The sequence below is a fragment of the Podarcis muralis genome, chromosome 5 (genome assembly GCF_964188315.1).
Source record: "Podarcis muralis chromosome 5, rPodMur119.hap1.1, whole genome shotgun sequence".
Lineage (NCBI taxonomy): Eukaryota > Metazoa > Chordata > Lepidosauria > Squamata > Lacertidae > Podarcis > Podarcis muralis.
Genome location: NC_135659.1, coordinates 58,914,934 through 58,929,989, shown reverse-complemented (window position 1 = coordinate 58,929,989; position 15,056 = coordinate 58,914,934). Strand labels below are relative to the sequence as shown.

Below are 15,056 nucleotides of genomic sequence, written 5' to 3'. Positions count from 1 at the left end.
CCATTCACATGCAGAAAAAGTGTGCCAGTCAAACACACACACACAGTTTCAAGTGTTGTGAAATGTTTGCACTGAATTTCTCTCCGTATACAATAGTTATGTTGGTGCACCTAAAACTGGGCAAAATTGGCCAGTTTCCTTCCACTGCCTCCCAAAAGAATAAATGAAACATCAAAGCACCGAGATCCATGAATAATTTTTATTGCTCCATATGAAGGGAAAGGGAGGTGCTACAGGCATTGTAAGAAGAGGTGGTTGCTGTTAGCACCTTGCATCTGAGAGTCCTTAATTCAATGGCCAGTTGCAACACTTACAACTTTCATCAAAGACCAGGCCAGCTGCACAAGACATGGGGAATGTTGCAGTTCCAGCACAAATGTAGAATTTATTGGGATCATCTGGATTAACATACATGCCATCAGCTTTGTTTGCACAAAATTCTGTTCCAGGAGGAGTGGTGGGAGCATCTGGATCAGGTGTGGTTGTAGGCCCCGGAGTAGTAATAGGTTCAGGAGTGGTTGATGGTATTATGGTGCTTCCTGGGTCACCACAAACTGAAAGAAACATGCAAAATCAGGAATCAGACATTTGCTTTCATCCACCAATAACTTCTTCCTAGAACCATTATAGTCCATGAGTATAAAAACCACCTCCTTTAGGAAGGAGGAATAGTAGTGAGCTGCACTTTCCATAATGGGAAACATCGTTACTCTCACATAATGCATGTGACTGGGTGTCAGAGCATTATATAATATGTTTGTATAAAATATCATGGAGGCAAAGCTTATTATCCTGTATAAATTATTTTCTAATAGAATTCAGAAACTCTGTATACAATGAGATTCATTTTGCTAAATAATGTTTTAAGCCATGCAGCAGCAACTGGGCATTCAAAATAATGCATGCTCTAAAAGGAGCTTCTCACTCGGCTAGCTTGGTACTTTAAAACTAAACTAGAAATGGAAAAGCCATCTTCCTCAAAATGAAGTGCTATGTTGTGTAGGATTTGGTGTGATGGTCCATAGAAACAAATGCCACATGAAGTGACTGTGCCTTTTTTCCCCATACAACCTGGTGAAAGTCAACACAGTTGACTTTTAAGGAATGCATGCACTGCAAAAAGTTCATCTGCTTCTTTCTTCATTTAAATAGCACACACTAAGACATCATGTGGCGAGATGAGCTTTTAAACACCATGTGCTGGTTCCAAAACATTTGCCACTGGGCGGTTTGGACAATGAATGTGCATCTTTCCCATTACTAAAACATAGCTGCAAAGAGTCAGGTGTGGAATCTAAACAACTGTTTGGCTTTTGATAACTCCCCCACCTCCAATGATCCTTTGGTACCATCTTACCTTTGCCTGCAAGTAGGTTCTTCAGCTCATTTATGAGAGGGTAAGGTCCTTCACCACAGAATGAGCCACTGAAGTCATCCAGGTCAATAGCCCACACCATGCCACCACCAAATTTGTTTTCCTTCACAAACTGGGTCTATAAACAAAAAGGATAATGCTTTATGACAAGCTCTGCTCCCAAGCAAGCAGTGAAAATTGTTGAGAAAAACCCACTCATTCAACACCAGTATGACACCAGGAAAACTACCAAACAGGCTACTTGGCAAAATTACATCCACCATTAATCTAGTCTTGATGTTTGTATCCTGAATGTTTGTGGGTTGGTCTACGTAGCCAACCAAGGCCACATTCACACTGCACCTTTAAAGCGCTATGATACCCCTTTAAATAGACATGGCTTCCCACAAATAATTCTGGGAGCTGTAGTTTATTAAGGGTACTGAGCATTGTTTGGAGACCCCTCTTCCCCTCCCAGAGCTCCAATCTCTCTTCACGGGGAACTTTGGGAATTGTAATTCTGTGACTGGAACAGGGGTCTCCTAACAACCCTCCATGCCCTTAACATACTACAGTTCCCAGAATTCCTTGGGAGAAGCCATAAATGTTTAAAGTGGTATCACAGGGCTGTAAATGGATGAATTCCCATAATCCCTGGCCACGTGCCATACTGGTTGATGGGAGTCCAACCCACAATGGCTATTCCTGGTCTGCAATATGCAACTCCATTCTTCACTGCTGATGCCCTCTAAACATTCTGCCAGTCATGTGTAAACAGCTTCCTTTCCCCACGGCTGCGAGAACATTTAAAGGACCCAACCATATGGGGGTATAAATGTTTTTCTAGGCAATCAGCACCCACAGCACAATGTAGATTCCATGGGAAAGACACATGCAATAAAACCCTGCCCATGTGGTTGAGTCATTTTATGTTATGGTTTTATTGTCTATTTCTGTGTATGATATAAATAAATCATTATCAATTCAACACTCTGAATAAACAAATAGTTGAGAAAACATCTTCCAGCTCCTAAATGGCTGGGACAACATCTAAAGGTCACTTAGATCTGTAAATGAGAAATGGCAACTCGTGTGTTCAAATTATGCAACACAGGCATTCACTACAGCACTGTGGGTAATAAGAAGGCATAAAATAAAAGGTCATAGTCAACAAAGGCAGCCTTACTTTGCATCCATAGCTTTTTTTGTTGTCAAATCCAACCCACTCAGAACCTTTGTACGCATAGGGAACACACTGGTCTTCAATCCAATTAACTGTAGCATCCCTTATAAAGGTACAGATCTGCAAGCACAGTACAGTATTAATAGATTAATGGATTTGAATCAGATTAATCTGGTGGAACATGAAATTAACGTCACAACAGAGAAGTTATTTGGTTTTAAATGATCTAATTCATGGAAACCACAGAAACAGAACTTTCTGTCCCAGTTAAGAGAGGAACACAGCAGACATCCCTGTTGACTTTTGGAGATGCATCCTAGAGCTCCTAAAATGCCCTTACAGGAACAATATGACTGCACCATAAAAGCTGCTTTGCAGACTAAGCAGCTGTTGTAACAGTGGAGGTTTGAATTCCCCTACAGATTTGTTGTGTGGGTAAAACTACTCTGATATATGCAGATACCAAAATATTAGAAATTCAGCAAATAACCTCACACAACCATAATAACAGCTGCTAAGAAAAATTGTAATTTATCCAAATCCAGAAGGCAAGTAGAAAGACAGCATGATATTTATTTTGGGCCAAACTTGTAGCGTAATATTGTCAAAATATTCCAGTGTGTTAGGTTCAAGATTTTGAAGGCACTTGTATATAAAATAATTTTGGCTCATTTGGTTTATATATTCTGGAAAAAAAACATGAGAATGGCAGCAAACCATGTGCAGTGCAGTCCTAAAGTATAGTTATGATGCAGCTTAATTCTTAGTAAGCGGGCATAAGATTGTAACTGTATTAGAGTGCAATTCTATATTCAGAAGCATGCTCCACTGAATTCAATAGGACTTATTCTCAGCCAGGTAAGCATACATAGGACTGTAACCTAAAAGGCATCCTGCCCTAGGACTTCTCCAGCATCTTACCTCATAGTAAGCCCAGAAACCAGCCTCACGGGTGTATGGTCCAGAAGAGCCAGCCCCAGAAGCAGGAGCGCCCACTGATGTATCACTGGTAGTAAGCCTAAAGGTACGTCCATAGGTGGGAAATCCCATCATAAGCTTCCCAGCAGGAACACCATTGTCTCTCCAGTATTTCATGGCAAACTCCTGCAAATATGACACTGTGAATTAACCTCACAATCGTTGTTTACCAACACTGTTACCGGGAAATTGGAATGGGGGTGAGAGACCTCCCTGCCCCACACAGCAACATCTACAACATCTACAATCTACAAAGGCATTGCATCTGCAAGGGAAGCTCAGCTCAATTTGCAGGAGCCTGCGACTCGCCGCTGAGCCCCAGGTCTCCAACAAAGGAAAACAGGGGAAGAGTCAGTACTAAATGTAGCAATTCACTTGATAAATGTATCTACATACTGGTTCAATGGGAAGACTTTAGAAATTCATAAGAAATCACTCGTATCAATCTTCTCAGTTCCAATGGCATTTAGGACCCAGGAAAGTGAGGTATAAGGGGAGGGGTGTATGAGCCAACCGTAATCCCCAAGAGATGTATAGTCATGTTTCCAGGGCCTTCCCAAGGAGTCATGACCGGTGATATCTTGCCCCAAGAGTGCCAGACAGATAACCATCTCAATCACAATGCCTACCCACCCCATAGTGGGATGAAGCCCAGACAAGACAAAGGGGTGTATTTGACTTGACTTGGCAACCAGGGAACTGTAAATACTTTCCTTTGTACTGTGATGGAGTAAGTGTGAAAGACTATATATGAGTGACATGGGCATGACTGGATCTCACGATCTACCAAAGACCACACCTTTTCTGTGACATATCCATGATGTCTTGATGATGCATCCTGAGGTGTATTATGGGAAACTTTGGGAAACTTTAAAATACTGGTGTAACTATTGTTCGGGGCTTCTGGCTGCTTCGTCTTTGTGGTAGTGGGAAGTCTTGTTGCAACAATAAAGATCAGGCCTACAGGCCACTGTTTTGCTTCTATCTCCTGGCTAAAGTCTCATGTTTGTGACACCCGACCTGAACCTATGGGAGTCAAAGTTAGGCAATTGTGGGGTGCTCCAAGGACTCCATGTTACAACACAAAGCAACCCGCTAAAGAAAATAAACCGTGCTTTATATTCTTACACAGTTGAAATATCTGAAGTCTCCAATATCAGCTGAACCAACGTACAGTGGGCTGTTGTGCCCTGTAAAGGTGTCCCAGCCACCATGGAAGTCATAGGTCATCACACTAATAAAATCCAGATGTCTGAAATGAAAAGTGCAGTTTAGAATTAGGCTGATTCAAACAACCAAGTCTAGGTAGGTTTTGTTAATTGGAGGTTCCGCACCCACCACAGAGTGAAATAAACTTTTCACATCAGCATATTTTTGCAATAAAAACGTTTTTCTGGTGCATTCAGAACCTTATCAACCTCACCTGCAAGGGACCATGGGTCTGAGAGACCATCAGTCAGAATGTGGGGTGAAAAGAAAGTCAAAATTCAGTCAAGGCCAAACTCTATGTGATGCTTATTTCTTTTCTGGCCTTGCCCAGAGGCTGCTGAGGTGGGGACTGAGAGTGAAGACCATGGTAGGGGACCATGCTTCTAACTGTAAAAAGCCCCCCTTCTGCACTTGCTATTCACAATGGAAGGAAAGCTCTCCCATTGACATCAAGGATGAAGGAGGGCAATTGTGATTGGGATTATGGTGGTGGCAAACTGTTAAAAACACCTTCCCACCTGCCTTCACTTCATGGTCTTGATTTGGCAGGGGCGGGGGGCAGTATGCCTTAAAAAAATCAGCCATGTGAGGCCAAACAATGCAACAAGTTTCACAGGACGTTTGGCCTTTGGTACCCATTTCCAGTTGGCAGTCTCAGCTCTGGCAACATGTGAAGCAATAATTGGCAAGGGAGTACACCTCTGTATGTAGCTTCCTTCAGCATCGAGTGATAAGGTTTACAGGCCATAGGACTGGAATTCCAAGCAGGCTTGATCAATTAAGCATTACTATAATTGCATTTAACAAAGCTCTTTTTTCCCCCTCTCCACTTACTTTCCTATTTCTGCAATTTCATATCCAGCATCAATGGTCGGTTTACCAGCAGAGACAGCTGCTGTCACCAACAACCTGTTGTTCCCAGTCTCTTTGGCCTCTTTGTCAAAAGCTGCTACCATTTCCTAAAGGAAGAGAATGAACTATTATCCCAGCCTTTTGTTTAGTGACACAGTCCTATTTCTAAAGGTCTCTACAAACCTCTTTTGAGCAGCAAAGCTTTCTTCCCCAACTGCGAAGCCTGACCAGCCGGGTTGCTGAACCTACTGATCTCATACCTGGATCAGGATAGTGAAACGATGCTTGTCCTCAGGGGGGCTACCCCTAGAACCTGGATATTCGAAGTCCAGATCAATCCCATCAAAGCCAAATTTGCGGAGGTATGCTATAACCGAGTTTATGAAAGTCTTGCGGTTGGCTGCAGTGGAAACCATGGTAGTGAATCTGGGGAAAACAAAAGCAACAGCGGAGTCTGGCAGCACCTTCTTAAAAGAGCATTCCTAGGCAAGAGTATAGCCAATCTTCATCCTATATACCAAGGTACAGTTCTGCACCTCTGTTTTTCTTGCATCTGTTGCTAGTATCTTTCCTTTTGTTTGTTTTTTCAGTTTGTTGTTCGTTTTTTCCCTGTCAGTCAATCCAACTGCACATTGCTTTACAGACTATTTTTTTCTGTTCCTCAGCTTTGTTTTCTTGCTTTCTTTGCTTTATGCAGTTGAGATACTTCCATTATCAGCTGGGAATTATCACTCCATGAGACGTAAACCACAGTGCCCAGAATTCTTTGAGGGAAAGAATTTGTTTCAAATGTGCTTTAAGTGTATGATGTATACACAGTTGTGGGCACATCTAAGAAGGAAGTGACTGAATTAGGCACGTCAGAGAATAGCTCTCCCTTCTCCTTGCACTTGCCATTCTCAGTCTCTTACTCTCCTGTTACAAAAAGTACAGAGAAGTCAAACAGACCTGGAATCTTGAGGGAGGGCATCCCAGATGGCACTGCTTGCCTTACGGGAGTCTGATTCCACTCACAGTCTGTCAGTTGTCAACCACTATTATGTTCAACAGTTGTATGCTGATTACCACTCATATTTCAAAAGTTATAGAGAAAACTTACTTCTGTGTACCAAAGTTCCACCCTCCAATAGCCAGCAATGTCACCAAGGCAGGATTACTGTGAAAAGGAAATATATATATTTAAACAAAAACTGAAAACAGATTTGATGTAGAAAAGCTATAGATATTGTTCTTGTAAAAACTAAGCTGCTCACTATTTATATCTTCAGCCTGCCAAAATTTCCCGCTGATTTCTACTTAATGCTTATATAAAGTCAAGTTTAGATTATGGAACAATTTCTTTCTTTATGAGGTCTACTGCTACCAATGTATCATTATCACCAGATCAGATGGTACAACTGCATTATCTGTACAGTGGTACCTTGGGTTACATACTCTTCAGGTTACAGACATTTCAGGTCTGTAACTTGAACCAACCCAGAAATATTATCTCGGGTTAAGAACTTTGCTTCAGGATGAGAACAGAAATCGTACGGTGGTAGCAGGAGGCCCCATTAGCCAAAGTGGTGCTTCAGGTTAAGAACAGTTTCAGGTTAAGAATGGACCTCCAGAACGAATTAAGTTCTTAACCCAAGGTACCACTGTATCAGTTTATGCTAGAGAAATGTCTGGTGGACCCACAGCTTCTGTATCAGCTTCTAGAACAGCTCAGAAGCATCTTACAAAAAGTTAAGCACCTCTTTTACCCACATCACAGTTACATCTTAATGTTGTGTCTAAGAAAAAGCTGACCTCTGCTTTAGTGCTTGGAACTCTGGGAAGAGCCTGTCCTCATCATTCCACTCATAAGGGGCAATCTTATTGTCGTTCATAGTTGCAAATGCATACATGAGGTGAGTGCAAAGATGTGGGTCCACGTTGTTTGGAAAGTACTTGGCTGGTTCAGGGCGGTACTGAGCCCAATTGGTGAAATAGCACACAACTTTGCAGGAATGGCCTGGTGAGAAAATGGAGATGGTGCCATTGTTGACACAAAGTCATGTTCAGAGTTCATTCAGTCATTATCCTCTAAGAGTGTGTCTGGATGGAGGATTTTTAAGCAGCAGACATAAAAATTATGCAATCTTTCCTAGCTCGAAAGACAGACCAGGGGCTAGAAGGAATGGGGACTACAGCACAAAATCCCAGAGCTAGTTTGTCACACAACTTTGAGATATCATTCCCCAAGCCTACCATTTCCAATTTAAACCTATAATTCAGTGATGGGGAACCAATATTGTTTCTGAAATAATACATGAACCCCAAAACAGCTATCCTTCAAAGTTCGCATTTATCCAAGTTTTTTGATGCAGTTCTCCAATCAAGCGATGTTTACTAGGGTTGCCATATTTCAGTGTTGAGCTTTTTTCAGTTCTGCCCAAAGTTGTTGAGCTTTTTTGCCAAAATCACTGTTTCTGAGGATTTGATTTTTTTTTCAAATTTCTGTCTGGACACTGTTACCGACTGCAGTATTCAAGATAGGGGAACCCTATGTTTACAAAACTGCATATATGTGGGGAAAGATTTATAAAAATGAAGATATGCATAAAAATGAAGATATTAATAAAAATAAATTAGTTAAAAATGCATTATATTAGGGGAAATGGCTTGCGAAAATGTGTTATGAACTGTCTATTAAAAATGTATTTATTAGGAGAAATTTGTATGAAAATGCTGGTGAATTTTCATGAGGTGTTTTTTTTTTTATTGCAAATTGCTGCAAAATGTAGGGAACTGAATTTAAGATAGGAAAAATGAGAAGCAAAGAGAACCTTCCTTTCCCTACTTATGGTCAACCTTTCAGAGAGTGGAGCCAGAAACCAAAGTGTGCAAATGTGTTCAAAGTGGCAAATGTTGGTAGAATATTATGCCAGAACATCACCTAGACAATTAAAATACAGATATCATATTAAATACATTTTGAGTGTTTATGTCTCTCCATTTATACATGTTTCACACACACGTGCACACACACGCACACGCACACACATATGCACAAATAAAATTGTGGACATATTTTATCACATCTTGACAATCACTTGCTAGGCCACCAGAAGCCAGCTTAAAAATTGTTCCAGCCCATGAGCTGCTCCATCCCTATATATTCTTATACCGCTAACTGTAACTTTTGTCCACAGCAAACTCACCACCCTCATCAGGATTTTCACTTGGCTTAGGAGTTGTTTCATCAGGAACCTGAGTAGTGGTTTCTTCAGGAGGTGGTGTTACGTCATCAGGAAGAGTAGTAGTTTCATCAGGAGGTATGGTGGGAGGATCAATAGTTGGAACATCACCACAGCCTATCAATAAGAAGTGCAGATGTTCAGAAAGGCATGTGGAAACCGCAAATGCATTTACTGTAATATGTATTTTGACTTATGTTGCTATTTTGACAATTCTGGATTTGTTCAGTATTTTAAGCTGTTAGTAATATCTTATTGCTCTACTGGCTTTTGAGAAATACATTTAAGCTCCTGTTTTGATGGGAAATGGCATTTAATCTTTAAAAAATAATTACTCTGAGATTCACCTGAGACCTCTGATCTAGGTTCATGTCAACAGGCATACTGGTGTACATCACTGGATGGGCAAGTGATAGGTTACATTTCCATTGCTAAAAAAGACCAAAGTAGCTTGTTGTCCCATAAGAACGAAACCAAAATCCACAACTGACCAATACTTGGAACAACCAAAATGTCACAAAACAATGAGCAAAATTTCTACTTATTCTGAACTGGCCTGATGTTGGAAGCTACAAAATCTGCACTTGGTCACAAGAGGAAAGGCAATAGCAAACTTAATTTGTATAGACTAAGGACCTACAAATTGGTACCAGGTAGGAATTTGTTGCCATATTAGCTGACAACCGAGGAAAGTCTCTGACCTTGTCCTCAGTGAGCCTCAACTGAGCATAGCCAGGTACAAATCAAATGACATGGGGGAGAACGTCATCCATTCACACTCTGCATTGAAGTCCCTTTGTTACATGCTAGGGAATTAGATTTGCTGGCATTCTTCCTACTGGCTCCATACATACATACATACATACATACATACATACATACCCACCCAAGGAAGGAATGTCACACTGTTGTAAATAGGGCCACTTTGTATTTGGAGAGCCCGTGGAGGATCCTGCTTCACACACAGTGGAGCGCAAGATAGTGCTACATTTAGATGCCTTACCTCCTGCAAGGAGACTCTTCAGTTTGTTTATTAATGGGTAGGCTCCTTCACCACAGAATCCACCACTGAAGTCGTCCAAATCAATTGCCCATACCATGGCACCCCCAAACTTATTATCCTTCACAAACTGGACCTGCAAGAGAATCATCATCATCATCATAACTTTCCCATGATGCCATTTTCACATCAGGAAGAAGCTTCAGTTGCATCGGGCCTCTTCTTGTGCTATTCATATTACCATCTGACTTGTATTTCATTTAGTTGCTTTTTAAAACATTCATGCCTCACCCTTAAAAAGACCACTCGGGGCAGTTTTCAGCATATAACATTACAATTTCACGAAACAATATGGAATAATGCACACACAGAAATGGTATCTGCTTGTACATGGAACTCCTTGGTTTCCCACACACTGAATCTTTGGAAGGGGAAGCCTTGCATGGAAGAAGTCACTTGCATTACAACATGCAAATTGTGATAGCACAAAACGTGACAGAATACGCAAAGTTCACAATGCTGATAAGGATGTCTGTGACAAACCAAATGTAAGGGGGAAAGCTGTATGCAAAAAGGGTTCTTACTTTGAACTCATAACTCTTGGCATTGTCAAAGCCAACCCATTCGTTCCCTTTGTAGGCATATGGCACCTTCTGGTCTTCAATCCAACTAACCGTGGCATCTCTTATGAATGTGCAGATCTGCCAAAATGTTATGATATTAGCAAGAGGACAAAATGAAGAAGTAGAATGGCCATGTCAAGAAAACAATGACACTCATTGTGCTTACAAATTACCACATGGTTGAGAGGCTTAGGATCATACCTGCAGCTGCTCCTGCCTGTCACTTGCAGAAGATGGCTCCTTTGTGAATTTATTTGTATCTTTTAAATGTAATTGTACTCAATTGGTATTCAATTTGATTAGCCTCCTATTATAATAAATTTGCATAGGAGCCTATGCTTGTACCCAAAGATGCATAGGCTTCTCTACACATGCAATATGAACCTTCCATTTTGGCAGTTTATGGATTGTTTTTAGGGAACCTGTCATTCCTGTGCAATCATTTCAAATGTGTAGGGAGTGGCCAATGGGCTGGCCACCCATTTATAAGAACCCAGGAAGCTGCTTTCTGGGATAGCTCAGTTGACAGAGCATGAGACTCTTAAGCTCGGGGTCGTGGGTTCAAGCCCCACTTTGTGCAAGAGATTCCTGCATTCCAGGGGATTCGACTAGACAACCCTTGTGGTCCATTCTAACTCTACAGTTCTATTATTCTAAGTCCCACCATTCATCTATCTAGCTCAGTACCGTCTGCACCAATTGGCGGCGGCAGCTCCGGGAATACAAACAGGGGTGTCCTTCTGTAGCTCTATATGGCAATGCCGGGGATTGAATCTGGGACATTCTGCAGGCAAAGCAGATTCTCTGCCACTGAGCTACAGCCTTTTGTCATGAACATGCACTAATACTTACCCAGAATGAATGCATTCGTGCATGGAGTTGATGGCAGGCATTAATACTAATTCAGTGAAGATATAGGATATAGGACATAATATACAATTTGAGGACTGGGGGAAATTGTGGAAAATAAATTTGAAATTTACAGATTGTTCTCTTTTGAAAGAAAACTATATGAAAATGATGTATAAATGGTAGAGATGATGGCAGGCATTAATACTCATTCAATGAAGAAACAACCTGAAGTTTCCTCAAATCATTACCTCATAGTAGGCCCAGAACCCAGCTTCTCTAGTATAAGGTCCAGAAGAGCCAGCCCCAGAGGCAGGAGCACCCACAGATGTATCACTGGTAGTAAGCCTGAAAGTGCGTCCATAGGTGGGAAATCCCATGAGAAGCTTGTTAGCTGGAACACCGTTGTCTCTCCAGTATTTCATTGCAAACTCCTGTTTTGGAAAAAAAGGTATATGATATGGAGGGGGTTGTGGGATTTAATATCTGTCTTATTCTATGGGAGTTGGTCAAATCTATTCTCCATCTCCTTACACAGTTGAAATACTTTAAGTCACCCTGGTCTTTGGATCCCACATGCAATGGACTGTTGTGGCCTGTGAAGGTGTCCCAGCCGCCATGGAAGTCATATGTCATCACGCTGATGAAATCCAGGAGCCTGGAGGAAGTTGAACAAGAAGCAGAGTTAACAGCCAATGTTCTGACACGGGCACTAGGAGACTATCTAAGAGAAGCCAAAGTCAGAAAAGGGGGCTATTATGAAGAAAATGCATGTTTTCATTTACTTACTTTCCTATTGCGGCTATTTCATACCCAGCGTCAATGGTTCCTTTCCCTGCAGACACAGCTGCTGTGATTAGCAGTCTGGGGCGACCTGTGCTGGCAGCCTCAGCTGTAAAGGCCTCCAACATTTCCTAAAGAGGGAGGAGGAACTATTAGTGAATACCTATTAGCAGAGCAAGAGCAAACACGTGTCATTTTTTTCTGGAACTAGGCAGCTGTGGTCATTTTAATTTCCTACAATGCATTGCATCAATGTGGGGCACTGATGCAAATTAAAATGACAGTGCCCAACCAGTAGGGTGCCTAGGCACCCTAAACGTGGAGTCAGACATGCCTATTAGAAGGTCATTTGTCTTTCTGACCATGAGGTTAAATGACCATTCTAAAACTGACAATGGTATCAGAGATCTCAGTCAAGAGTACCAATTTATCAGGGATTCTCTCAGTAACTAAGTCAGAAAGCTAAGCTAGTCCTTTCATCTCAAGAGATCCATCTGAAAGGCCAGAGTCTAGGCTTATAACCTGGTCTGCCTCATACTGATCTAACTTTATATCTGTGCCATTTAGCAGCAAAGGACTTTTAAGTTCCTCTTCACATGTTCAGCAATTGCCAGATTCTAATGAATATTTTTTCCCCTTTGTGATAGTGAGAGGAAAACATTTTAGCTCTGAAAATGGTAACAATATATCCCAAACATTAATCTGTTTTTAAGCTGCAAAGATCAGCAACATGCTGATTAACACAATCCTGAAAAATGCTGGGTTTCTGTTATTTCCAAGACAGGGTTGGATAAGCAATTTTAGGGGGAACCTTGTATATAAGTTGAGGTTCTTGGTATATAGCCCATTTAGGGGCAGAAACAACTCAACAGCATTTATCATCCATTCTACTTATGAGATTTCTATGTTTGTTGAAAGCTTTCAGTAGGCTAAGCTAGCTATGGAAGTATACTAGATCTGTGAGAGAATGCTGGGCTGGTACCTCACCTGAATCAGGATGGTAAACCGTTGCTTATCCTCAGGGGGGCTGCCTCTAGAGCCCGGGTATTCAAAGTCCAAGTCAATCCCATCAAAATTAAATTTGCGGAGATATGCTATCACTGAATCAATGAAGGTCTTTCGGTTGGCAGCTGTGGCGACCATTGTGGTGAATCTAAAAGGAACAGATCTCATTCTTAGTTTTGCATTTTTACTGTGGTATTAAGGAAAACTTACTTTAAGGTAAAAATGCCTCCCTTAGAGAATGTATGAACACTTACAAGAACATGTTCGCAAATAAATTAATACTTAGCTCTAGCCCTGCCTTTTCGTACAGACTACTTAATTTCCCTTTATTGCTGTGAAGTTTCAGAATTTCTAACATCTGCTAGAGCTTAGTGTGGATTCTAACCATCTGGTTGCTTCATAATTTGACTCTTTGTCAGTGTAGAGGTAAATAAACAAAAGCCGTTCTCACTTCTGAGTGCCGAAATTCCACCCTCCGATAGCCAACAGCTGAACCAGTTCGGAATTCCTAAAAGGCACAGAATATATTAATATATTAAAGTGAATAGAGAAACATTTTTAAAGATATAGGTTTATACACTCAAGACAGTATTATACACAACAGTACAGCACCATTCCCTGTGCAATTATGTGTTTATGCGGCACATGCATCAATCGGATGAATCTAACCTAAAGGAGTTGCATTTAGGCCCCACTGAAACCAACTAACTTTTCACACATTTATTTCAATAGGACCTAAGCGTGTTTAACTTAAGTTGGATCCAACCCAATGCTTATTTCTTTATCACATTTGTATCTTCCCTTTCTTACAAGAATCCCAAAGCAGCTTACATGGAATTATCCTAGTTTATTCTACTAACAACAGTGTTGGTCAAGCTAAAATGTGGGGATTTGCCCAAGACCAGTTGGTAAGTAACATGGACTGAGTGGATATTTAAACCCAAACCAACTTCCATGTGCTAGTCACTACAACCGAGTGTGCAAAATTATTGCGTAGATTGGAGAAAGAGGGCAGGGAGGTTGTTTTCGTCTTTTCTCATAATACTAGAACCAAAGAATCTAAGTGTTGGGAGACACAAGATGGACAAAAGGAAATCCTCCTTCACACAGTTGCTACTTCAAGATACAGTGATGGCCACCAACCCAGAGACCTTTAAATTCATGGTGAATAAGGCTAGTCACAGTGTTTCATTGCTGCCTCCAGGATCAGTGGCAGTATGTCTCTAAATACTAGTTGATGGAGAACACAAGTGGAGAGAATGCTATTGTGCTCATGTCCTTTCCATGGGCATCTGGTTGGTCAATGTGAGGACAGAATGTATACTTTTGACCTGATCTAGCAGCCAGGCCATTCACTCTGCCATGGACCATTAACGCCTTTCAGTAAAACTCTTCAAACTACCGGTTAGTATATTAGTATTAGCGTGCAAAGAACCATTTTGGTATGAACAGTGGCAAAGCTGCATGCTCCGGTACCGGGGGCGGAGAGCAGGTGGGGGCGTGGCTGGCGCACATCACAGGGGCATGACACGTTGTCCGTGGGGGCGTGGCGTGCATCCCGGGGACGTGGCATGCTGCCTGTGGGGGTGTGGCATGCATCACAGGGGCGTGGCGTGCATCCTGGGGGCGTGGTTACCCGGTGCAGTGGGGGGGTGCGGCGCATGTCTGGGGTGGAACCGCGATGGTACCCCCCTCCCCGATGGTGCTGGGGGGGGTCTCCCTCCGCCCCCCGCCCCCCATTCCTCCACCAATGGGTATGAATTCACATCCATTCTCTAGCTGATGCAATCAGAGTTCAGGGATTGTGGGCCTAATATTATATATCAGTTGCAGTGCACGGCAAATTTTATATTGCAGTTGGAATCAAAGTTCCTAAATATTAGCTAGTGACAGCACAGCAAAAGCTGCTGTAATGCACAGCAGCAAGCGAAGACTGAAACAGCTGGCATCACCACATTAGCTGAAATGCATCATGTGAAGGGACACTATTCAGAAAAAA

The 15,056-nt window shown here is 41.8% G+C and overlaps 1 protein-coding gene across 2 annotated transcripts; it reads right to left on the bottom strand.

The window, feature by feature from the left end:
• Positions 1 to 203: 203 nt before the first annotated feature.
• LOC114599269 (acidic mammalian chitinase-like) lies at positions 204 to 13,559 on the bottom strand. 2 transcript variants are annotated; one of them, XM_028734169.2, is made up of 17 exons: positions 13,509 to 13,559; positions 13,040 to 13,205; positions 12,059 to 12,183; positions 11,804 to 11,927; positions 11,521 to 11,703; positions 10,382 to 10,498; positions 9,801 to 9,933; positions 8,762 to 8,914; positions 7,368 to 7,572; positions 6,676 to 6,732; positions 5,837 to 6,002; positions 5,559 to 5,683; positions 4,644 to 4,767; positions 3,459 to 3,641; positions 2,541 to 2,657; positions 1,358 to 1,493; positions 204 to 554 (listed from the first exon to the last, which is right to left on the bottom strand). In XM_028734169.2, exons 2-17 carry the CDS (start codon positions 13,193 to 13,195, stop codon positions 286 to 288), a joined length of 2,373 nt encoding a protein of 790 aa, XP_028590002.2. In that variant the 5' UTR covers positions 13,196 to 13,205; positions 13,509 to 13,559; the 3' UTR covers positions 204 to 285. The 2 variants fall into 2 exon arrangements, with proteins under 2 accessions (XP_028590002.2, XP_077785078.1); XM_077928952.1 differs by lacking the exon at positions 13,509 to 13,559 and having other exon boundaries at positions 13,040 to 13,386.
• Positions 13,560 to 15,056: the final 1,497 nt, after the last annotated feature.

Bases quoted from the DNA above. Each gene is read 5' to 3' on its own strand.
- LOC114599269 (XM_077928952.1), bottom strand. From the start codon at position 13,225: ATGAGATCTGTTCCTTTTAGATTCACCACAATGGTCGCCACAGCTGCC. The intron at 6,733-7,367 runs GTCAGCTTTTTC...TCCTTTTCACAG, and splicing joins TTCCAAGCACTAAAGCAGAG to TAATCCTGCCTTGGTGACAT. The intron at 6,003-6,675 runs GTAAGTTTTCTC...TGTTTTCCCCAG, and splicing joins TGGAACTTTGGTACACAGAA to ATTCACTACCATGGTTTCCA.